Below are 27086 nucleotides of genomic sequence, written 5' to 3' on the forward strand. Positions count from 1 at the left end.
TTTCTGGTATGATAGTTATGAACTACTGGCGAGGCGATAAGGTCTAAATGAATGTATGAATAAGCTAATAAATCTTTAACATATAGCTGCCTTATTGATAAAAACTGGGATTCTTTGAACAGATGATCAGTAGAATAACGTCTCGGTTTTCTTAACGCAGCTCTAATGATTGATTTTTGAATTACGAACAAAGGTTCAATTACTGATGAATACGCCCCTCCCCAAGCTATCAAGGAAGCAGAAGAAGGTGATTTTTGACATATCTGCAGGGACATATTTCCGAATAGGCGGACTAGGCGCCCGCCTAGGGCGGCAAATTTTAGGGGCGGCAAAATTTTGAGGGTAAAAAAATAAAAAAACGAAGTTTTAATCTAAAAAAAAATTTAGCAAAATAGCCATTTCAAATATTTTGATTAAGTATACAACTATTTCAGAACGCATCCAAGTCAAACAAACGTCTATAGTTTATTACACAGCTGTGTAGAGTTGTCCGTGCTGCCCTATTGGTCTGGCAGACACGCTCGCCGCGGGAGCGGGTCGCCGTGCCGGCCGCTATGTCTAAGTGAGTGACAAACGTAGAAAACACTCCCTTCTGTTTACTTCATACACCACTACGCAGTGGCAGCACTATAGCTGAAAGATTCTTTTGCTAGGTTAAAATCAAGAAGGAAAGTGTGAACTAAATACTTACCACTGTACCAAACTTAACTAATTTAAAATTGTATATTATTCTTTCAGTAAAAGTACGTAATTTTTCTTTGCGATTCATGTGTTTTTTTTTAAGAAAAAAATAGTTTAAGAAAACATATTTCTTTCATTTCAAATCAAAGCCAATAGCACGTCTCTCAAGTGGATCTGACTAATAGTGTTTAATGAAAAGCGTTATAAGAACCATTGTATACAGACGATTTTGTGTGCCGTTTAAAGCCGCAAAATGGGATTGTAAAAATACTGATTAGATAAAAAAAATTGTGCATTCCGTGTAGGCCTATCCAAGTCAGAATGTTTTGCAAAAAAACGGCACAAAAAACGTCCGTTAAAAGGGGTCGAAATAGTATATTTCGTACCTAGGGCCGAAAATGAGGTTTCGCCGGCTCGTGATAGTTTTTAGGTTCGAGACGAAGTCAACCTAAAACGATCGAGAGCTGCAAAACCCTTTCGGTCCGTGGGACGAACGCCAATTTCCACCACACTATACCTTAATAGCACTATTCACCACAATAATGATGCACACTGATAGTCAACACAACTAGAACTTTAAGGTTATGTGAAGAAATAATTTGAGGAATCAGCAAAAGTTAAAATAAATAGTTGCTAGGCAGCGGTGACAATAAAACAATTCTATTGCAATGCTATGGATACTGATTGTGTATTTAATATGCATTCATGTTTAAAAAAGTAAGCGATCAGCTGATTTTGCGGCCCTAGGGATGTAAGAACCTGCTCGGTCCCCAAATGACGATGACAGCTGGCATGCAGTGTTTCCACACGGACTCGGACACGAGACAAGACCAAAAAAATAATCCCGCTTCCTGGGTTGAGAAATCCCGTTTAATCCCGCTTTTAAATCGGTGAAAAATCCCGTTTTATCCCGCATGATTTTTTTGGTACAATTCCTAGTATTAAACTTTACGTATCATTTTTATAAGTTGTTTAAACATCACTATTATATTTTGCTACAGTATTTAAACAATTTGAGTTAGTTTTCTCTAAAATTGAGTGGAAAAAAATCAAATAGTCGTCACAGCCGAAAATCCCGTATTATCCCGCATCCCGTTTTAATCCCGCTCAAGGTCTAAAAATCCCGTTTTCGGGATAATAATCCCGCGAATGGAAACACTGCTGGCATGGCCAGCAAAACGTAACTTTCAGCCACCAATTAACGCGTGTAAAACAGCTAAAAACATCATAGTGTGGTGAAAAGTTATTAAATTTGTTGATGCAGCATGCAATATTACCGATTATTTTTCCACAAAACCAGCTGACAGGGCATGTATTGGCCATTGGGGTGATATTAGTGAGGTCGGGGAGTGCGTTGAAAAGTGGGAGCGGGAGGGGCGGCGGCCAACTTTGTTGCCTAGAGGCGGCAGATACTTAAATACGTCCCTGCATATCTGTGTCAATAACAGCTGTTTTCTTTTGTGCAGCTATATTTTTGTGAATAGTAGTTGGCTAAAAATAGACAAAAGTTTATTTTTGAAAGTGATTTCCTATTTGCATAGAAATCACATTTAATATTCATAGAGGTGGAAAAAATGCACTGTAACTAGTACTAACAAAATGGAAAAACAAAAAAATGAAAACCTCCTAATCATTACTAACAGATAAATCACCTTATAGCAATACTGTAGCTGCATAAGTATAGCTTTTTCAGCCGTTGCAAAAATTTTCCTATAACAACTACAAGGCACTTACCGGCAGGACAAGCGTTGGCCCTACATAGGAAGGGCAGCAGCGACTCGCATGTCTGCAGCTCCCAGGACTGTTGTTCGTCCGAGAGCATGACATCCACACACTCACCTGACGAGGGGTCAGGCTGGTCCAGCGACCAGAAACCTGCACAAAGTCGCAAATCAGTTTGACGTTCATCTGTTGCTGATGGGTGTTTTGACTATACTTGAATGATTTTTAATAGATTAGACTTTGGCAATCAAAGAGTCTAATCCAAATCTTTATGTGATAATCGTGACTTTATAGTGGTGACGAGCCTAATGGGGCTAGGGGCTGGTACTCTTCTAGAATCTTGTTCTCTTTAGCCTGTATAATATTTGGCAAAAACCTTCATTTATTTCTGATACTTTCTAAAAAAGCTCAAGAAATTTGAATCCTTTTTATAAAAAAACTGCTTTATGTGTAGGAAACAATAAACCAATGTCTTTAATGACCTGGACTTAATACACCCATTAGTTCTGATTGTTTTTAATAGATTAGACTTTGGCAATCAAAGAGTCTAATCCAAATCTTTATGTGATAATCGTGACTTTATAGTGGTGACGAGCCTAATGGGGCTAGGGGCTGGTACTCTTCTAGAATCTTGTTCTCTTTAGCCTGTATAATATTTGGCAAAAACCTTCATTTATTTCTGATACTTTCTAAAAAAGCTCAAGAAATTTGAATCCTTTTTATAAAAAAACTGCTTTATGTGTAGGAAACAATAAACCAATGTCTTTAATGACCTGGACTTAATACACCCATTAGTTCTGATTGTTTTAAACCTACAACAAGAAAAGAATTCTGAAAAAAATTCAAAACAAGCTTTAGAAATCAAGCCAATATTTTCTACATTTCAGTTCGAAATACAGACAAATAGTAATGAAAATAGCTTCTTCCCTAGAGAATAGAGGAAAATTCACACAAAAATTATAATTATAACGTATGATCTTGTTTCGTACTTTCTCACTTCAGTATAGCATCAGATTCCACATCTAGAAAAACTTTGTATAGGATCTATTTTACTAATCGTCATATCGAAAATGTCTGCAATTATCTTAAATAGTTCAAAGAAAATGTACAAAGCACCTGCATGTATGGAGGCCTGAATAATGTTTATTAACCTTATAACAATAATTGAATAAGCAATTATAAACCTTATTAAATACAATCTCAATTTTACCTGCATATTGTGAGACTAGAACACCGGCCGCAGACTCGAGAGTGTTAGTGTTGAGATCGTCCAAGGAGGCGAGTCCCAACCAGTACTTTTGATTCGCTCTGTCCGCAGGGCCTAAACTCTTATGTGCTAATTTGGCTGTGAAATTGTTCTCTGCGTATGACTCGACTAATAACAGGTCACTGCCGTACCTGTAACAGAGTTGGGCAAAGTTACTCACTCGCTAGAACAGAACACTACCTAATTAAGTTGTGACGGAACGTAATTGTCCCTTGAATATGGCAGAATGGTAGATTTGCCACAGAAAAGTAAGGCACAGCGGAAACATTCAGTGGTACAATTAAGTGGTGTCTAGCACTAGTGCTGGTGTCTAGGACAAAGTCCAACACCGCCCCCTCTCGTCCTCTTGTACTGTACCACTTACAGTGGAGGAAGACCCTGTGTGATGGGAATTTTCGCACAGTCCTCGCTGCTCAGGCCTTTCCTTTCTCGTCACAAACCAGTGTCTGGCAAAATATACTAGAACTGAAAGCGCGTGGTGGTCCCAAGTGCCAAGTGAACTAGTTTTTCAGTATCTATTATTAAGATATTAATTAAAATACTTTTTAAAGATGTAATAGAATGAAAGTAATGGAGATTTGGTTTATTCATAAATTAATACTTTGCATAATGCCTCTGAACATTGTACCTGTAGTTTTCATTAGTATTAGTTAGAGCTACTTAAATTTTTTGTGTTGCTATCATAGCTATATATTACCAAACTCTAAGAATCATTTTGATCCCTACATTTTTCTAAACAAAAACGTCTAGAACATTAGGTACTGTATTAGGTATTATAACAGTTATCGTAGTACTATTAGGTATATAAACACAAATGAAATTTAACATCTATCCACTGTATTTTTGTATGCCAAAACAAGCTCTATAAATTATCCTTTTCATAATAATTAGTCATATAATAATCTGACTTCAAGACGTGTTAACGATTTATTTGAAAATGGCATAAGTTACAAAACTGTTAGAACTTTGGGGTTTAACAACAGAGGTTTACAACTTTTGACTTTCAAAAAATTACATTACAATATAAACTACAGCTTATGACAAAGTAAAGGTTAAATTTAAAACATAGCCAAAACAATAGCATATAATGAGTGGCTATTGGAGGAGTTGCCTTTGACATTTGCAGGACAGCTGAAGATGCTGGCTCTTACATCATCAACTGATCCCTACAGCTTTCTAATGCATTCCACAATCCATTCACAGTGTTCTCGCAGATTTTATCTTGATTCATCATTGTACAAGATTTATTTGACTCATTTTCCTTGTACAACTTTCTCAGGTTATACACTTATATGCATTTTCACTTTGATTTTGTTGAGTGAAACTTTCAAAGTGATTACTTCATATGGCATTATGGTTGTTGTAGTAACATATAGGTACTAACTGCTTAGTTTAATATTTGGATTAAAATAGCACATAGGTGGTGTTCCCATCTCAATGATTGATTATTTAAAAAGCTTCTCTACAAACATAAAAATCCCACTCTGGAATTAAAGGTATTTTGGGGGACTGGTTGGATATTAGGGGTATTATTTTTCCCTCCCAAATAATTTCTTTCATTGTTAAGACATAGTTAGTTGTTGAGACATAGTGTTAAGAAGTAGTTTTATAACCTAAAAAATCTGTGTAGACACTTAACTTTAGATCACTATAATTATTGAATCTGTAATGACATTCTAGTGATTCTCACAGTCACTAATGAAGCAAAACATTAGTGATCACTGATTAGTGAGAGTTTGGTTAATCCAAAAGTTCCCAGGGAGATTGGTGCAACCTAGTGAGAGAAAGTGTAACTAGAATTGGGGAAAACAAACAAAAAACTCACCTATTGCAAAGCTGGGCTGCATTTTCCCACGAGTGTAATATACTAAAGAACCTATAGCAGTGTAGTCCTCTAAGTTCCCAGCCTGAAACAGAAAACCAACAATGTCAGATAAATTAGTTACAAATTACTTGCACACAGTACTTAACATTTACTGCATCCCATAAGAGTGATGTCTGAAACTTTCTCTTAATTGCTTAATTTTACCATACTATTCCTTGTATTTTTGTATTTACAATGCTTATATGCACTGAAGACAATTTTAAGGCATACAAGAGGGCCAAAATAGAACAAACGTAAAGTAAAATTTAGGTATTATAGTCACCAAGAGTAAAACATACCTAAAATAAAATAATTTGCACACTAAGTTAGCATCATCAGCTCAGTCAAAGTATACCCGATGGACATTAAAAACTGATCAAAAAAGTGTTTTTGATGATCCTGTGTACTTTTATAATCCAAAGTCAATGTCACAGGTTTTACCACCAATTTATAAACTAATATTTATGTGTACTAAGTAACCACTGACTTTGTATATTGAAGTACAGATTTTATCCACATGGACCATCTGTAGCCATTTTAACTAGTATAAAGAGAACTTAATTTTCTTTTATCCAGTTTGCTATTAATAATTTAAGTTCTATTTTCTTCTCTCTTGGATTTCAAACTTTGAAATCTTTAAGTTGATGGGGGAAAATCTATAATATTAAAACGAAACAGTGTTTTTTTATTTCACGATTCTGAATCAACCACTCGACGGATTTTCATGATTTTTGTGTTGAAAGAAAGATAATTTTGAGAACTAGGGAATGTCGAAGCCATAATTTTAGTTTAGGGTCCCAGTTTTTGAGAAACTAAATTTTAATTTTTAAAAAGTCTAGCAGCCGACGCTAAGATTCTAAACTAGCTTTTGGCATAAAATAATTTGCTTAACATAACAGCTGTAAACATTCGGCTTTTGTGTCACAAATTCAGCATTTGGATAAAAATGTAAAGACATACTTAGGGTTCACTTATTTATACTATATGTAATGCTAATCATTGATACGTTCAATTCTTCGGTAAGAGGACTACAATATAATTAAATATACATAGTAAAATACTAGGATGTTCAAATTATTTTTTAAAGCAATCATTGTAATCTTCGATTTGTTTTAGAGCAATATAATTTGTTTTAACTAACAGCTGGTTATAAACTATGGAACTATGAGGTTATTTTATTTACTTTTATTTTGTCATTGATTATAGCACAGACAATAGACCATTATTCCTTTTGTCTATGATTATAGGAAATAAGTAAGATTAGTAGAGATAATTAGACCACAGTTTAAACCACAGTTTTAACCAAAATTAATTAAACCAAAGTACAAATCGAGGCTCTGTACACGAGTCTTAATAAAAAAGGATAAATGCAAATTATTTTACTGCTCCACTTTTCAAGGAAAGATTAAAAAAATAACAGTGTTTACATGTATTAATTGTTAATGGTAGCTTTATGTTTACAATTAATGTTTGTGTTTGTCTGCTTTAACTTTGTTTGGATTAGGCCCGGAAATATTTATGTCATAAAAAGAAGATCAAGAATAATCAAGAATCACGATTTTAAATTACCACCACAACCTCAGCCGGGTTTTATACAAAGATAAACAGATGGATGACAGATTGAACACAACGTCAACATTGACCTAGGATACTGCAATTAGACAAACCACCCTTTTATGAAATCGTGTTCAGTTGTGGTTACGTTTCGTTTGGGGGTGCCTATATCAGCGCCCACAAACGTGAAAATATCACTTTTATTTCTACTATGAATAAATTGTAGTTTAAATTAACTAATATGGGAAATTACGATGTACGTTTATTCAATGAGGGTGGGTAATTATCAAGGATAGAACTGATAAGGGTATGGATAGTAAACATTGACAATTACGTCATTAGCTTTACTAGCGTGTTTACTTTTTATATTCCTGCTACATGTGACCAGTTCTTTTTTTCAAATGAATGTTATTTGAACCAAACAGCTGTTTCAAAACAAACTGTTGTTGTTTTTACTTTTCTTTGTTTACACTTATTTATTTAGCAATTAATGCAGTGAAATTGATATAAAGGATAGGTGTGACGATTAGTTTTGATGTTAGGACACCAAAGTTAAATTATGTGTACTGTGAATTTTATTGGATATTATCGTTTTATTTTAGGTCGTTTCAATTCAGACCTTCTGGAAATTGTGTATAGTAATTGTATTTTGCTGATAATAATTATGGAAGAGGCAGGTATGCTATGGAAGGTGGTATCGTTGACTGGGCCTATACACTTCTCAATTGATACCTAATTAATTACTCTTTCTACTGTAGGCTGCAATAAAATTTGTCTTTATACGTGTAAACTAGCTGTTCTGAATTATAGGCCTACACAGTTTTAACTGACTACTCCCGTACGTAGGACGGGCTAACACCTCGTTATGTTTTAAAATAAAAGTTGCCCTTTAGTTTGGTATATTACTGTCAGTGTATAAAAAGTTGGTATTAGAATTTTTTATTTCGTTAAACTCTAATTTGAAACCTCCACTTAATGGTAATGCCTACAAAGCTAAAACTAAGTGAACAGTAATTGAAAAATAGCTATGAACAAGACAACCCGTGGTTTAAACAAAAGAGACTGGTTAAGCAGACACCAGTTTAACACAGTTTGATTAGCTAGTAGTTGTTAGTTTCCTGTATTCTGATCAGGCTAACAAGCAGACTAACTAGTTACACAAACATCTTCAGTCTACAGTTCAGTAACTCACTTTGTCATGTTGAAACTGATTATCATTGTGGCTGTGGCTGATGACATTGTTAAAGTTTGGGGGAAACCAAACACATTAACACTGACTAGGGTTTGTTACTAGTTTATAGCCTATTAGGTACTGTATTTGATGTTTCGTGCTAACCATGAAATAGTTTATGTGAAGGTTATTGAGTATACAGTATTGTATAGATAGAAACTTCGTATTATTATTATTAAAGGGGTAAGGGGGAGTCCTTTAATCAGAATATTTTAAAAAGAAGAAAAATCATATAAATTTAGAGGTGTTGTAATTAGTTAGAACATCAATTAGTTAGATAAATAAATTGTGTACAAATAACAAATAACATTCTTGTATGTGATTTACTTCAAAACAAATTGTAAATAACTGGATGTAATATAAAGAAATTTTACAATATTTAGCCTATATGGAGTAAAATTTAGCTGTTGTCAACTCAGTTGAAAATTTCGATTATAAATAATTGCATGCATAGAAAGTATGTATCGATTGTTTTATCGATTGTAGTTAATTGTTGCCTTATTGTAAATAATTCGACACATCGATAGTAAAATGTACACTACACTTGCATAATCGTAATACACGAAACGATTGCATCACTTACTAAATAGCTGCTTGTTTCCATTACCAAATTAAATTGAAAACAAGCTAGAAATAGTTTTGAGAGCTTAACTTTAAATGAAAACTATTTCAGTTTTGCAACATAGTTTGTTCAAATAATGGTGCGATATAACGAAAAATATAGTTGATCTCATGGGCAAAATGTTTCTTTTCAACCCTCGCTCATTTTCCGACCTCAGCCTCGCCTTGATCGTAAAACTTGAATTCGGGTAAAAAAGATCACCTTACACCCTCGTGATGAAATATAATAATAATAGTAATATGTGCTGAGTTCTTAATAGATCCAACCAAAAACGACCCTTCTTAAAGTTTCTTGTCTTTAATTCTAAATAGGAGGACATTTTACAAACATATTAATAAATCAAATAAGGACATGCAGGATAGGTTTACATCGTTAGTTTCCAAACCAGTGCTCTTTGCAGTAAGGTGAGAAAAAACTATCTAGTTTGAGAAAGGATATTGAATTTCACACATGATCAAGCCAATAGCCTGGTCAGTAAATAAAAATGGAGCATATCAGTGGAGAATGGAGGTGTGTTAACATATTGGCCGGGCTGGTTTAGAAACTGCTTGGAAAGGACACTGCATTGGACACTGCATTGAAACTGACATAAACTCTCACTTTATTCATTATTTATTTCTACAATTCAATGGAAGTCCTCTTATTACCTTAAAATATAATTAAAAATAAACTGAGTCATCTAAAAGCTCTTCATCTCTACTTTTACTATAAAATAGTCATTTGTGTAACTAGTGAGCAAAGTGACACCTTGCCCTCGTGTAACACATTATATTTTTCCTACAGTTATAAAGCATAGAAATACTTAGTCTTTCAAACACTATACAGCACGTTTTTAGGTTGGGATAAATAATTTCCTATTTAAATCCAAGCGTTGAACGAAATGAGAAACAAACAATGCATCAGCTGATCGTATACTGTAGTAGTCCTGGTAGAAGTCGCAGTTCTTTAAGTGCTGCCAACTTATTTTCAAGAGTACACGTATTACGTCCCTAATAAAAGTAAACTGTTTTGTGTTGTTTGGTTTGAATACTGGAGTGCAGGAAAACTAGTAAACGCAGCAATTAGCAACTTTCTGTACTATTATCAGTGCAAGGAAGCCCACTTGTCAGGTGACTGTAGGAAAATAAATATTTCCATACTATTGTGGATAGTGTGATGATAAAATACCCCCGCCGCAGCAAACCTGCCGACTAAGCGAATTTCCAGTTGCCTGAATTGATTTTCAATTAAATGTATTTAATAAACATTAATTTTAATGAGTACATAGGCTTGCTGCTACAGGGAGGGTAAAAAAGTGTGTTTTTTAGAGAAATATTAATAACTTAGTATAAAATAAATAAATTTACCAAGTTTGATCAAAATATATCCATAAACAAGCAGACTACAACATTTTACAATATTCCCATAAGAATAACATGGGAAAATTTTAAAATAACAATAATTTGAATTTTCTCCGTAACTAATAATAGTACAAAAACACTTTGATATACTAAATTATTTGTTTTTTTAAGCTCTTTAAGAAGGTCTGAAGAGAAATTGGGAAATTTTTCGTTTGTAGGGTCAAAAATTAGAAAAACCCATTTTTACCCCATAAAACCCCCCGTAAAACCCCGTTCCCATGGTCCGATTATGCTGGTTCGCGAACTCATTCTAGTTTATCCTGCCTTACACCTTCAAACCAAATTTCATCAAAATCGGATTGAAATTACTCAAGTTATCGTGTTCACGGACATATATATATATATATAAATCTATATATATATATATATATCTATATATATATATATATATACATATATAAAAATTTGAACGAATGGTGTTTTTGGCCTCTGGGGACATCAAAATGAAAAAGTAAATCGGTCCCGCACCTAGGTCTTACCATGCCACCTACGGTAATAGCTACTTCCCTATAGGGAAATTCGCTAAAACACTAAAAACTGTTTAAAAATTTCCAATTACTAAATCCATCCCAATTTAATTACAATGCAACAAGCTTGTACAAATCTATGTAAGGCATCTTTTAAAAATAATGTGACTTAGCTAATGCAACTTGTTTTGTTAAAATTTTGGCTAAATAAATGATTTGACTTGATTTGATTTGATCAGATTGAATTCTCAAGACTGAAATAAGATTAAATTCTCAAGACTGGCCACATCGTAATGATGAGGAGCATTACGATGCAACTTCTTTAATGAACAAGTAATGATGATCACCGGTAGATTATTGCTTGGGTAATTATTTCTCATTGTTGATTATGACACATATTAAACCAGTGGAAGCCGTAACTCACCAGTTAACCTTGAAGTAGGGCATGAGCGTGAACCTGATGGAAATGAACAACTCCAAGGCCAGCGAGTGTCCAGTTATAATACATAGTGAATTAAATCAAGCAAGAGACATCCAAGTCAATGATTTTATCATTCCAGCTTCTTCTGTATCCTTGTATAAAAAAAAAACATTATTACAAAATCTTTACGGCCATAACAAACTCGCTTGGCCCCACCATTTGTTATCTTTCTGCGTAACCATGTCTATCTTTATCAAAAAGATGGCCAGAAGGATTTCAATTCGATTTCAACGATATTCTTTTCCTAGCGAGATTGGGCTATCAATTATTCACGATAACACAAGATTGACGTAAGAACAAGACCAGGATTTGGATCGTTCCCTCACAAAAAGTAAAAAAATGTCAATGGCGTAGAAACCAAAAAACCTGCTCATGGTTTAGCAGACCCTTTTCAGACCATTCTCAAAAATCAAGAATGTTCTCCATTTCTTGTTAATCTGATCAGATTGCTTCGTTAAAATCCAAAGAAACCTGGACGTCAGTGAAGAAAACAAACACTTGGTCCCACCTATGTAAATGTACTACATGCAGGGCTCCGCCCTATCAAGGTCTCTGCCCCTCAAACCCAGTTGCTAATGGCTTTGTTCGATTCACTTTGAGCCCCAGCCGTAACCAACCTTGAACGACATGGTGGGAATGGCTTTTATCGGTGTCGAAACCCGATCTAGCGTATCGATAGCTACTTGTTCTCCACTCCGCAGGTTCTCCTACAACCACCTCGGGTGACTCCTGGTGACCTCTGCGCACTGCATGCCAACACTTTCACATTCTAGTCGGAGATCGTACGAAATTGTCTTTCGAACTGTAACATTATCCAATCTTCCGAATTCGTGAGTTTGGCGGGAAAAGGTACGTGACTGAAAAGATAAGGTGAAATCGAAAATCCTGTTGAATTATTTTGCGATTTGGTTATCGTTGAGCGTGTGATTTCAAAATGTAGTGAGATTCTGAAGCATTTCTAGCAACACGTTTAGCGTATAGTTTCCTGAGTATTTTTTTCATACCATAAAAACCATCGTACACAATTCTCTAGCAGAACACAGGGAAAGGTAAAAACGTAGCATACATTTAGCTGCTCCTGTAACAATTTTAAATGTATGCATTGTCATAAAAGAAAAATAAGTAACTCAAATACACTATGAATATACACTTATTCTTGATGATATTTTCTGTAATTTTAATTTACTAGATACATTTACTCTCATACTGAACTGTCCTCCATGCTTGTCGAGGTTTAACCTGACCTACAGTATCTCAACTCTTGTCAATCATTTACCGACATCAACTCCCTGTCTACCACAATTAGACTAGTCTGGTTTACAACATCCTCGGATCCATAGAATTACAACTGTGGAATCCGCAAAGTTGTTGTACTTGGTGAGAAGATATACAAGATAGCAGACATCCTTGCAGTGTGGGATAGTGGCTGAGAGCATTGACCAATAATAACACGCTACGTCCGCCACAATGGATACTTGGCTGGTGATGTAGCCTAGTTTTACGACCTACCTGCATCATAGCCAGTGTATCACTGTAGCAGAACGGTGCCAAGACGATACGAGGGGTTTGAAAGAAAACCTATCGGGGTTTGATTATAAATGTAGCTGCCAATTAGCTTTTAATATTCTCTTCGTAACAGACGAATTCTCTTCGCTTGGAAACGAACCAGCAGTATTCGGGTTTTATACGAGTTCTATATCTCAGTTGACCATGTAAACTACAATGTTCTACTTGAAGCTCCAAATTTGAATACACACACATTCAATGGCGAATACTAATCCTTTCGAAAAGATAATTTTTGTACATAGGCTATAGAAAACAAATTGACACGAGCCTTGTAAATTTAGCGTTGACAGGTAAAGTCATTGACGATCACCAGTAGAACATAATGGAACTAATCGTGTAAAAAATAGTACGAAACTTGAATCTTGTTAAGTGATACGTTTGAAAGCCTATCACACACAAAAAACTTAACCCTCTTTGGAAGATCGAGCTCATTCTCAATGGTAGGCTTCAATGGGCAAAACCTTATCCTGGTAGATTTTTTGATTGAACTTGTTCATACCAATGAATACAGAACCTTAAGGTTTATTATATAGGAATATTATAAGGTTCTGTATTCATTGTTGATACTACAAAATATGAGTACATCTTGAGCTGAAAGCTGGATATATACAACCCATCCGAAAGGTCGGCTTCTATTTTAGCCAATTCAACAACGTGGTCATCTCCCAAAGACTATCAGCCAATCTAACTAGCTTTTATTGCGAGCAGCTTTCCACAGATTCACCAGAACCGAACGCGTCTACCTAAACCCGATCAAACCGATATTTACGAGTTCAAAAAGAATGTCGCCCCAGTAGGCTAATCAGGGGCGGCAGAAGTCAAAGTGGGAAGAAGTGAAGAAGGAACAGGTCCTGTCAGTTCCTAGAAGCGGAAGTGGCCCAGGTCGTCTATCGAGGTCACTGTCACTTCAGTCAGTAGACTCCGTACGTGGGTAAAAACCGAGAAACTACAAGACAGTGAAAACGGAGGATCCGGCCTACTCTGGCTGCCACTCTCGCGCCTATAATGGGTCTATTGTTGACCTTACAAGGGCAAAGGATAGCTGGACGTTTGTTTATGTAATGAAAGCGACGTTAAACGTGCTCTGAATCGCAGTAGAGATTAGAGATCTGTGGATTTTTTGAACTTGAAGCTTTAGCATCGGGTATGAATCAAATGTAGAAATTGGTGATTTGTTAATATCCTAGATTACACTTCATGATCTTGGAGATTCAAGATCCAAAGGTACGTCAAGATAATACATTATTGAGGTCTCAAAGCATGGATTCTTTCTTTGTATCTCTTTGGGCAGAGTTGAACGGCTTTTGGAAGACAAAATCTTGTGATCCAGAATGCTCTATAAATTCTCGAATAGCCTTAATGCAACAAACGGACAAGTCAATCGGTCAGCCCTTCCTATGTTGCATCATAAACAATTTAGTGACAAGAAATATATTTTGACAAGCATTAAGCAATACATAATCATTATACTCTGTTCAACCAGCTGTGGAACCTGACGGATTAGGACACCCCATGGAAACCCTTGGGGCCTCCTAATCCCTCAGGTGCCACGACTGTTTGAACGCACTGTAAGCACAAGCTTTAACTAGGTATAAATTCCATTCCCTTAAATGTTGCAGCCAACGATTGCAATAAGAATGAACATAGCGGAATTCAGTCACGACAGAATGATGTGTTGATGTACATTATTGATTTATATCAAAACCGTCAACTTTTGAGCCATGCCAAACAAAAAAGACAATTTATTGTAAACTGCATTCTCTATTACTATCACAGAAATCGATCACAGTAAAAACGACTAAACAAACAGCTATTTGGAGAATAGTATATAGGTCATATGCATTAAAAACTGCAGTTTGTGCCGCAGTATAACGAAAAATAGACTTTTACACTTTTAGCTCATTATGGTGTATAAATTAGCTACAGCTGGTCCATATGGATATAGTGTGTACTTCAGTATCAGAAATCAATTCTATCGTAGTCTAGTAAACACAGTATTAACACAGTATTAACTGTACAATCAATGCATTAGTGTTGTAGTGTCCTGATTGCAGAAAAGGTGTGAGAATGGGTCCAGCCTGGTCAGCGAGCGGTTCAGAACCATTACAGATCAATTTGCACAGTCAGGACGGTCCGTTATGTCTACCGGCCCACACTCTATACTCTGCTTACATAAACCTAACTTGCTAAACCTGAACACCTAGGGTAATCTTGCCAGCGATTAAAGGATGATTAATCGTGATTGAATCGTCCTACAAGGTGTAAAGAAGTGGATGATGATGCTAAATGTTCTCACAAACACCAAAGAGTCTTGCACCTCATTTAAGTATTTATTAGAAGAAAAATATCTAAATAATAAAATTCGAGTTTGTCTGTACATTGCGTAGAGTCATAAATGTTTCGTTTATTTTTTCATTTCATACGATAGGAGACGCGTGTTATCTTAATTTCTGTCTGTCTGACTATGTTTCTGTCTGTCTTTCTGTCTGTCAGTAACACTCAAGATGGCATTTGAAGATGGGACATTGAAAGATATAAAACAGCTCAACCACCATGGGGGAGTAACTGTGATGTTTTCTGGTAACTTAAGACAAACTCTACTGTTGTGGTGCATGTAGGAGGGGTGACGAGATCAATGCATCTCTGAAGCGATCCACTTTGTGGCCAACCATAGAACACCTCTCACTCACATTAAATATGAGAGCTGTTTGCATTGATCAACGTGGAGCTGAGGAATTCCTAGTTATTCTAATAATGGTTGGAGATGGAACATTAGAAAATATAAATCGCCACTCATTCACTTGGTGTTGTCAGATCACAAGATAAACTGATAACCAGAGAAGTTCGAGAAGTTTGGTTGGGTTAGGTTAGGTTAGACTAATCTGAACTGACCAAACAAACTTTTCGAACAGCTTAAAATTTGCAGTAGTTATTCTACTATTTTGTGTGTTTTCTCCAAATGTATGCAGCTTGTGATCAAAAACCTTTTCTAAATATTGAATTTTTCATTATTCATTACCTATAAAAGGTTTTTAATAAGTTAGGTATATAAGTGTAATAATTGAAAAAATAGAGTTGTGGGCGTGTAACGTATTTCGACCCTGAAATTCGAAATAATTGATATTTAATTTACGAAACAATCAAATCAAGGGTCAGCGACAATTTTTACTGTGATGGTGGCGTGTATACAAAGATATATCTCTCACTCAAAGGTTAAAAGTCAGAAGTTACCCGGTTAAATTGGATGCAATACCATAGATAAGACATACTCCCGTCTATGGCAATACTTAAAAGGACCAATGACCGACATGACATTCCAGAGCATCTCCACGCTATCATACGATTTGTCCTTACTAATACCAGCTGACCCTTCAAGTTGCACCATTGCTCCTCCTAAAGGCTAAATAGGACAAATTTAATAAATGCCAATTTCCTATGAAGCTTTTAAACAAGAGTGGACCACATGAAAATGGTCGGATGAAAGCTGATGCAATGTTGCCGACTTTCCACTGAATTCTATGGGAGTTTCAAATTCCAAACCATTTGAGTTCAGTCTGGAAATATGCAAAGCTTCACTCAACCGCGATGAAAAATCTAATTTACCACCTGCGACAATTAAGAGACATCAGTATCCAAAAGCCAACACCTCTACCTTTATTTACCAAACAACAATCATTAGATCACAGCCTAGAAAATTCACAGTTCCTATAAACTATAAGTGAAAAGTGATGTAACCAAACACGACACACTGAACTTGACCTGACATCCACACTCATGTATAGCTTCTGTTGGACCATGTAGGGAGGGGGAGGGGGGATGAGGAAGGAAGAGCCCAGGAGATTGCAACGGTGACTTGATTATAATTAATCAGCATACCCAGTCTCCTGGCACGGCTACGTAACGTAACCGGTCCGCAGATCGTGTTCAATAACTGTGCATGTGCAAGGCCGGACACCGTTACTTCAATCTCGGACTAGCTGTAAAACAAATCACCTGCTTTTTTCGTTTTCAACCCACCGACTTGCTGTGGCAACCGCTCGGATCGAAATCTTCGAGCGAAATCTCTCGACTAGCTTGGCTGGTGCGGTTTCTTCCTCGAAGTGATAGGAAGAACCATGACACTTTGTTAAAACACGCTCTCATAAAGATAATTAAATTTAGCAGTCAATTAATCAATGTTCAGACTACTTTAGTAACGACTATTTTCTACAACTCGGGAACCAATAAATTTTCTTCGTTGTTCATTAAGTTAGACCTATACAGATACAGACTCACACATTGAATTAGGATGATGTATGAAATCACAATTATTAATCCAGTACAACCTAGAAGAAAATATCACACCTGATTCTGAACACCATCATTAGCCTATAAAGCAATTTCAATTATGTAAATCGGCAACGGGGTTCCGACCTCAAACTTCAAACTACTTGGTACTCGAGCCGCAATGTTGAGGACACGTGCAGAACAATGGTGATAATGGGCAATGGCGGCCACAGTCACAGTAACAGCTGGTGTGAAGGTGGTGATAATGGCAGGGTCGGGGCCGTGACGTCATGTAACGGTGATAACAACGTGCAGTGGCCTGGATACATAACTGATACCTGGACGATGCTTCTCCACAGGCTTCCGAGCCTTGTTGAATGGTTATGATGCTATCGAGGAGGAAAGCAATAGATTATTTTTTCAGTGCTGTTGTTCGTTGCACGTTCTGTATAATCATGAACAAGAAGGTAAACAGTAAAAACACCAGATGATATATGGCAAATAGCAAATGTTTTAAATGGATAAAACGATAATCTCTGAACCCTTTGACAGATGCTTGAAGGTATTTCGACTCGGCTACCGATTAGAAAGGTCGAGGAATCTGAGTCTTTAGTTTTCCCGGTGAAAATTATCTTCGATATTGTTTGAAGAGACCACTAACAGGATAAAAAATACTAAACCTAACGGTGTAAACAGTGTGTCTAAACCAATCCTGGTTGGATCTAAATGAAGAAGTATAATAAACTTCAAAGAATTAAAACAGACTCATAGAAGGACCAAATATACCTGCCTCTTTTCTCATGTAATTAATCAAGAAAAGCTTTAAGGTGACCATGGACCAATATCTAAGTTTTTTTTAAGAGTTAAAGGTTGTAAAAATGTGCAGGGACATTTGAAACAACGTGCAAAACGGCTAAAGGAAATTGGTTAGAGCTGGATTTGTCATTTCGTAGGCCTTTTTGAGATGGGATAAACAACTATAAATAGCTAACCCTTTTATCTTCGACTATAAAATACAACACGAGACAATCTTACCTCACTCTTTTCTGCTAGCATGTATTTTGTTATATCTTCTGTAAAATCTTTTTCAGAAGACTGTCTTTTAAAATGTTCGTCAATCGGTCAATCCAACAAATTACTTCTGAGGTTTTAACCATGGTACTCAAAAAGATTAGAGGAACAAGAAAGCAAATGGTGGTTTCACTTGACTAAACCAAGATGTTGAAAATTCCAATTCAGTCAAACATTGCTTAATTTTCTGTTGACTCAAGTAATTTATGAATTTTACGGCAATGTTGCACACGGCATGGTTTGATGTGCAGTCATCGGAGCGCGGAGTGGTTCAGTGGCACGGCGATCAGGGTTCAATGTGGATATTAGTCGGTCTGATGTGACAAAACAATTATATGCCACCTCCTAAAGTATAGGTTTGATCAATTCTAAATTATTCTAGAATTCCTCAAATCAATTCTAAATTGATGCATTTCGAATCCAAATTGTGGGATTTGGATGCGAAATGCATCAATGGAAAAACATTGCTTCAAAAGTATAATCTGCTTTAAGATAACAAATCTTTCAAATTTTTGTAACCCAACCGTTTTTATAAAACAGAACCGTCATTTTGGTTGAGATACTAAAACAAATATTCTTCTTGCACTTATGAACATTTGCTGGAAGAATCCGCCAAATATTTGAAATACTAGTGAATATGTGGTTGTAGCTTTGACACTTGATAAAAGTAGACATCCCATTCCAATTTATAAGCTCTAATCAGCTTTAGAATAAAAATGAACATACTTGATTGGATATTTTTTATAGAAACTTCAAAACTAATTTATTACTAATTAGTAAAATATTGGTGAAGTTTTTTTTAAATCTTAAAATCGATTAAAACCAATACTAACAGTAATATAACAGTTCTTCATGAGAATACACTTTTGAGTCTCCTTCAGAGGGCGCTGACGTAGATTAATTATGTTTTATTTATATCCAAACTAAAAGGGAAACTTATTTTAAACTACGGAACGTTAGTCAGATGAACTATCATAATAACAGAATCTAAGGGGGAAATAGAACTTTGACAGCACCTCAGTCTGCAACAGGCTCATTAACTATATTCTATTTGAATTACAAAATTTGCTTATGGGGTGTTTAATTCAGGATCTAAAAGTCACTTTTTGTAGACCTCTCACTTTAACAAGGGCTGTTAAGTTACGTAAAGGTAAGCCTTCTCATAAAACATCCTCTTCATCACCTCTAACTATAGTCATTTCACAAAATTTAGACGGTATGAGGGTGAGGTTTCATGGGTTCTCTTTTTTGGCTTAATGTATTATCAGCTGATCCGCTGTTGTTTCTAAGTTAGGGTGAGATAGAAGGGATTTAATTGCTTCCCCGCAAACCGCATAAATTCTGTGAAAGTTGTATAATTTAAAACTAAGTTCAAAGGCTAAGTACTGATTGTAGAATGATTTTCTCAATGTGACAAATCGTAACAGACTCGATAGTTGTCTAAAGTGGTCATCCGATTTCACTTCAATACGACTTTTTTCAAGAAGTAAAAAGGAGAGTCGTCGAGAGTTGAAGGCAGAGACGAGGCGGGAGGAGCTAGACCTTTGTGGGACAACGGTTCAAGGACAGCTGGTTCTCATCTCAGGACATTCCGGGGGTTCGTTCACACACGAGCCGCGTCCGCAGCCGCAGAAACTGATCACCAACACTTCCACGTACACAGTCAAAGACCTTGCAAACATCAGGGACTGGCTAATACACAGTCACAGACCTAGTATACAACAGGGACTGGCAAATTCACAGTCACAGACCTGAAAAACACCAGGAACTGGCAAATACACAGTCACAGACCTGGCAAACTTCAGGGACTGACTAATACACAGTCAAAGACCTGGCAAACACCAGGGACTGGCTAATACACAGTCACAGACCTAGTATACATAAGGGACTGGCAAATTCACAGTCACAGACCTGAAAAACACCAGGAACTGGCAAATACACAGTCACAGACCTGGCAAACATCAGGGATTGTCAAATACACAGTCACAGACCTGGCAAACTTCAGGGACTGGCAAATACACAGTCACAGACCTGGCAAACTTCAGGGACTGGCTAATACACAGTCACAGACCTGGTAAACATCAAGGACTGGCAAATACACAGTCACAGACCTGGCAAACTTCAGGGACTGGCAAATACACATTCACAGACCTGGTAGGCTAAACATCAGGGACTGGCAAATACTCAGTCACAGACCTGGCCAACATCAGGGACTGGCAAATACACAGTCACAGACCTGCTAAATGTAATGCGTTACAGACATGCAGTGTATGAAGAGTTCCTTCTACATGCAGTTAAAACATACAAACAATCCTTAATATCTAGCCTCAATGAATGTCTAGAATAAAATTAATAATGTTGACGAGTTATGATCTCAATCCGACAAACATCCTTACCGAGATAGAATGATAAGGATATACTCTCGATGGATCTTCCAATCTAAGTACATGCAGAAAACCTGACTATCGCCTTAACTAAAAGTGTCTGATGAACTCAGCTGCCCTTGGTCATTGGGCTTTTAATAAACGGCCCTGACTAATAAAACAGTTTGTCTTCCACCAAGACTTCTCACTCCATTCTATAGTCACCATTCACTCAAATTTGAATCAAAACGCACATAGGTGGCCACATCTCAAATGATAATAGAGTTCAAACATAAGTTCTCAAAATATAACAAGATAGATTATGCACACGGTGATTACATTTAGGACTATACTAGGCCTATATGGTTTGTTTCTAGAATAGATTTTAAATATTTGTTAGCAAATTTAATACATTTTAGATTTAAGTTAGTATAGAAAACTCATTAAACCCAAGACAAAGTGAATTTTCTTTAACCTAGTTGTATTCGATAATAGTTACATCGTATCAGAATCTTACCTGTGGGACACGAAAAAAGTCTAGATGCTGAATCCTGTAACAAAAACAAAAGCATTAGGTTTCTATGCAAAATGATAAAAGTTATCATAAACATTGGTGTGTACGCTTAACACTACACACGTTTTCCGGTTGTTTAAAAACAAATGTCAACTATCGAAAGTGAAATGTGAAATTGTCTCTAATACGATCTTTTATACAATATTAGTATTCCCTATCGGTTTCTACCTAAAACTTCAAACTAAAACACTTCTTACATAATCACAACTTACCAAAGAAACTTATATTCTAATATTATGAATTGCTCATCAAGGAAATCATTCACGTGGCAAAATAAAGAGAAATAGATGACTGTGATGACAACTCTCTCGTCATTGTCATCTGCATACAAAACATTCGTTCAGGAAAGTCGCCATTAACACTGAAAGAACTACGTGACTGTTCAACTACAACCGTCTTCTGTAGTAGGGTAAGTAGGGAAGAAAGCCGAAAGCCGTAGACAAAGGACAACAGACGTGTTTAGGTATAATAGCAGCGGTGGAGTTGGCGGTAAAAGCGTGAAAATGGCGCGACTCGCCAGCTGGAATTCGGCACCCGCGGCGATCATTTGGTCCTCAAATTCAGCGTAAACAATTCACGAGAATACTTTCCGCGGGAACATTTCTCTTAAATGAGGAGAATATGTAAAACATCACAGAATTAGTGGTTAGTTTGCAAACATTATCGACAGGTGACAGGTGTGATATTGCAAATGGGCATCCACCGAATTTGAAAAATAGAGTAAGAAGGTGAATCAGTGGAAAGGTTTATTTTTAATTATTTGCTCTTTAAATATTTTACAAAGATACCTAACCAAGAAGCTTCAAAGCAAAAGAGGTGCCAACAACTGTTCTTTTGTTGCTGACCTGAATTTACTTAACCAGTTAGTTCTTTATTCCAAATCGTTCATCAAAACGCAATGATAGAGGACTCCTGGGTCTAGTTTCTAGCCATCAATTGAAAAAAATGTAATTATCGAACATAGTGTAGTCACATGTGTAGTGAATTGCATAGCTAGTCAGTTGGGGGAGCGAGGTGGCGTAGTGGTTAGAGCGCGGGACTTTAGTCCCTGAGGTCCAGGTTTCGATCCCCACCAAGTCACCAATGTGTTTTATCTAAGTGATAATGCCGCAACCCCTAGGTCTAGCCTGAGTAATGCGAAAAACAATCCCAGGCTCGTGCCTAGCGTCCTAGGGAAAAAAAGAAATAGCTAGTCAGTTACCCACTATAGTACTTGTCAGGTGTTGCGCAACTTTCCATATCAACAAATTACCGCAAGTCCGCAAACAACGTTGAAAACACACGAACAAGTATCATCTGCTATTTCCATTATTGAGAACCATCAGAAGAAGGTATACAATCAAGTTCAAAGCATTTTCCCTCATAATTTTTTGGCACCTCAACATGTCGAGTCATGCCGTCGAAGTGACAGGTTCAACGCTCGCGGAAGTCGCTGAAGGAAGGCACGTATATCTCGTGTTATGTGGTGTATGTTGAATAGCTATCGGCAGAGCCATTGATAACCGTCTTTTGAAACCCCGTTGAATAGGTCTATGGTCTGTACATGGCGAGAAACGTGATGTTGCTGTATGTTGTCTTTCAGGACTTCCGGGTATTTCTCGTTTCTCTCGCCAAAAATGACGATTTTCTCTAAGAATGGTTTTGGGAAGCAAATTGATAGAATATAGCACTTCAATTGCATTTAAAATCAAGTTTTGAAATACTATTAAGTCACGCATATAATCATTAATCAGTTTCATTTCAGCCAAGCAAAAACGAGTTTTTAAGAACAATAATTACCACAGAATTAGGAGATGTCTTTATTTCGTAATATCACTCACTACCTGTTTATTATGTTGTTAGTTTACAACTACCTTACTTAGTGTAATCACACTACATCATAGTGAGTGAAGATGAAATGGGGATTTCTGAACGAATACCAAACAATCTAATAATTTCAAAAAATGTACACTTGACGTTACTTATTAATTTATTTCTTTACACTTGCACACATTGTAAGCAAAACATTTGATCTAAATCCAACTATTTGATGTGATTATATGGAAAAAGAAGGGATTTCGGATGGATCAATTCGCTTTCGATCGATGTCAAATAACCAAGTTACAGGAGCGAAGGAAGAGTAAGACATGGTGTCCATTATAGAAGAATCCGAATGAGATTAAGCAAACACATGTCGGTGAAACATAGCTCCCATAAATACTTTCTTTGGGGTGGCGGAATTGTACCCCCAGGAATTGTACCCCCGGAGGTTAGTAACATCACGATGACGTCTCATTTTCTCGACAAAACCCCGCGTGTACGGGCTGGAATTGTACCCCCAGGAATTGTACCCCCGGAGGTTAGTAACATCACGATGACGTCTCATTTTCTCGACAAAACCCCGTGTGTACGGGCTGGAATTGTACCCCCCCTACGCGTGACGGCAAAATGACGTCACCGATCGGGGGGGGGGGGTACCATTCCAGGGGGTTATAATTTCGGCAACCCCTTTCTTTGCCTCCCCGAATAGTCATAAAAATCAACTCTTCCAAATAATTTTTCAAATTTTAGTAAACGCTAAAGACATACTTGACACCCTCTGTAATCTACCAAAGTTGTTCATCCCGTCTTTCAGTTCTACTTAGAGCTCACTGAGAGTAGTGTTCTTCTAGAAAGCCGCCTCTGATGATTTTCTAAACAAGATGTAACGTTGTCTGATGTCCTCGAGGACTAACGGAGCGGTCGGGGAGACTCTGAACAGTTTCCACACAATACAAGCAATCATGACCAAGGTCTCCACTGTGACACAGTACTACGGTAACAAACACCGTCTAACTGTGCTTTAATTCTTTAAGTAGGTTGCTCCATAGTTCTTCATGGTCCTTTAGAACAAATTGGGAAAAGTAGATTTTGCTTTGAGGTTTACTGTTTACTGTAAATTTCCTGTAATCGTTGAAAATTAATCATTGTTGTTGGTAAAAGAGCATACCAAACTTCTTATGGTCTTAAAGAGTCTATTAATCTCATACTGTCAAAGTCCACAAATGGAGATCAAAGCATTCGTATTTCGCGTTTATATATCGACTTTGAAGGCCTTCACAGCTTATTTACACTAGATTTTCATTTCATTCCATTTAAGTGTTGCATGTTTCATCAGCCAATAGCCATTTGTCGACTTAGACTAATAAGCGTGCTAGTAACAACCACCAATAAATTAGAAACGCTCATCACACTCAGCTACCAACTCATTGCTCAGTGCTCACTAGCCTTACTTGCCTCTTGACTGATAGATCCACCTGCTTCACTTGTCGAATGAAAGTAAACAAGTTAGGAAAAGTCGGATCGACTCTCGGTAGCAGCGATTAAAAGTAAACAATCAGGACATTCCCATCCGCGTTCCCCAGGAGACATTAGTTCCTGCCGAGCGACCAACTCTCACAGACGGTATAAATAGTCTTCCTTGCAGAGAGATTATTGTTTGGTTTCATCCTCTTCATGTGACAGAAAAACTGACGTTGGACGTGTCAAGTAATATTATTTTGGGCATATTATAAGTAGCTAAAAGGCAAGTACTCATCGGTACGCAGTTTTATTTGGATGTTTTGACTTATAGTCAACAATAAGATATTTACCCATTGACTGTTCCTGCCATTTCGTACACGGTAGAGAATATATATTCTCAAAATATGGCGTACAGCGGATTTTCATACACCATGACAATTCCAGCCAGCAACGGGTTTCGTCGAACCGTAAGGTCCTTCTCCCAGTTGGAGGAGGAAAACTTCGTCAATCTCAATTAGACCGTTATTCAGCAACCACTTGACCAAGGTGGTTAACCAGATCATGTCAGCCGTATCACATAGTTTGATAGAAAGCTGAGGTGACTGTTGGATCACTTCCTGCTCGGTCTATGGTGCGATGCAGGGCGTGTGCCGTCCACCGGTCTGCTGGATCGCCGGCACCTGTAGCGGGGAAAGTACTTTATCGGAAGTTTGGATCCGGAAGAGATAATTAGGCAGGAGAGAGTAGTGATAAGCGGGATTGTGGCTCCGCCGGCGGCAACCGGCAAATTGCGAGCACCCGAAAAAGTTAAACTGTGATTAGTAGTCGGGCAAACAGAAGAAGCCGTAATCGATTTGTAAATGCGAGTCATTCCTGCAATAATTACCGTCCTTGAAATTATTCTCTGATTACCTCTGTAAGGTCAAGGGCCTTGGCCATCTTCGAAGGGCCGTAGAACGATTATTATAGTATATGAGTGAAATTTGTAGTTTCAACATCTCTTGTTCCATCTCTCAGTAGATTATTGGTCAAGTATTGTTCCTCCACCAAGGATTTGTACAAGGTGAAACACGCCCAGGGATTTGCCACACCCAATCTTATAACAATTGATTTTTCACGTTTGCACTATCGTGTTTTAAGTATGTTCGGGAACTAATTCAATTCAGAATTCTCCACAAGATTACTTTGCATACATTTCACCTGGTTTAGAATGTAGTGGGAACTGTTCGGACTCACTTTGCACTGAAAACACTTCATAGTGAAAGGGAGCATTTGCTACGTATTGTATTGATTTAAGATTGCTTTGTCGTGACTTAGCCAAGGCCAAACATGTACGAAGGTTGGAGCATTCTCGGCTCAGTTTAGCACTTATTTTTTGGAAATGTCTATGGAGAAAATATTAATTCTATGTACGGAAAAATATTATCTTTTAGATGTAGATTTTCTTTGGATTAGGAAACTCCCATCCATAATAATAGTTTACAACAAAACATGAGACATTTCTCAACCCTCGAGATGGTATGCAAATCCCCACTTTATGAACTATTCATTAATGACTAATCATTGCATCTTATTTCAGGACTATAAATCTGATGTGTGAGGTTCTCTATTTATGTATTCTAAATGTTTCTATTAGGTGAATTAAGCAATTGAACATACTCGGATCAAAGATGACACTTCCCAATGGTCAAATCCAGTCCTAGTGATTGGTTTTGCTTCGAAATCCAAACCCTACTGCAAATAGTCAATCAAATTATAAGGTTTCTTCGCCACTTGTACCCACCTCTCCTGATAGCCAATCAGCGTGGTCAATGTAACGCACGTAGTTATATCACAAACCCTCCATCTAGGCCAGAATGCAGGCGAGCCTTGAACCGAATGCCGGCTGAGACAGTAAGCCTCACAATGGAGGTTGAGCAAGCTTGTTTGCTGCCTCTAGCCTCTGGTTGCGTCAGCATCTCATGTGGTAAGATGCTGGGACCGCTGAATACTACGATACTAATTAGCTACTTCACAAATGTGCAATAATGTGAAGTCAGTCCTACATGCGAGAGAGATTTGGAAGGTATCCGACGTAGTGATCTTCTAGCTACAAGTTTCCATCAATGTTCTTGCATAATGGATATACATTGGCCTGAAACAGTATCCAGTGTGCAGCCATAAAACAGGACAAGCGCCACAAAGAAGTGGCAGATTCGAGTGTAAATGGAGATTGATGAGACACACTCTAAAAACAGAGGGCGCTATTAAGAAAAGAGAGTGGGAATTCACAAGGCACAAGAAGAAGGTGCAGACCCTGTAAAAGTTGGATAAGATCAAGTAAATTGACTGCATCAGGGGTTACTGAATAATCCAAACGGTAATAGCGGAACACGGAAAAGCTGAATAAATAGTTGAACAAATTTTTTACTACTATATTGGATCTTGCTGAATTTCTAAGGAATGCTAGAAAATCATGAAAAATAAAGAGATTCTTCTAAGAAAAAGATTTTGAGGTTGACACATTAGCGTAGGCCTAAGGAAGTCAGAATTTGTTCCGTAAGATAAATGAATCAATGTACTCTCTGAATGGCAAGACAGAGTACTGAGAATGATTCCCTCTACGTCACTACCACGAAATCTTCTCCCGCACTTCTCTCGTCACGACTTGTGATCGTGAGGTTGCGTCGATGAAAGTACAAGTTTGGAACTAACAC

At 37.1% G+C, this 27086-nt stretch overlaps 1 protein-coding gene across 1 annotated transcript in view; it reads right to left on the reverse strand.

Annotated features, from left to right (window-relative positions):
• LOC128988471 (uncharacterized) overlaps window positions 1-27086 on the reverse strand; it is a 114829-nt gene that overhangs the window by 48531 nt on the left and 39212 nt on the right. The window contains exons 3-6 of the mRNA XM_054409785.1: window positions 21073-21106; window positions 5496-5577; window positions 3614-3801; window positions 2416-2556 (exon numbers count right to left, since the gene is read on the reverse strand). Of these exons, the coding sequence (XP_054265760.1) occupies window positions 2416-2556; window positions 3614-3801; window positions 5496-5577; window positions 21073-21106 (445 nt within the window). The remainder of the gene's footprint in view (window positions 1-2415; window positions 2557-3613; window positions 3802-5495; window positions 5578-21072; window positions 21107-27086) is intronic.

The sequence above is a fragment of the Macrosteles quadrilineatus genome, unplaced genomic scaffold, assembly GCF_028750875.1.
Source record: "Macrosteles quadrilineatus isolate MER2022 unplaced genomic scaffold, UCM_ALF_1.0 Scaffold_3__2_contigs__length_128488019, whole genome shotgun sequence".
In the NCBI taxonomy this organism is placed as follows: domain Eukaryota; kingdom Metazoa; phylum Arthropoda; class Insecta; order Hemiptera; family Cicadellidae; genus Macrosteles; species Macrosteles quadrilineatus.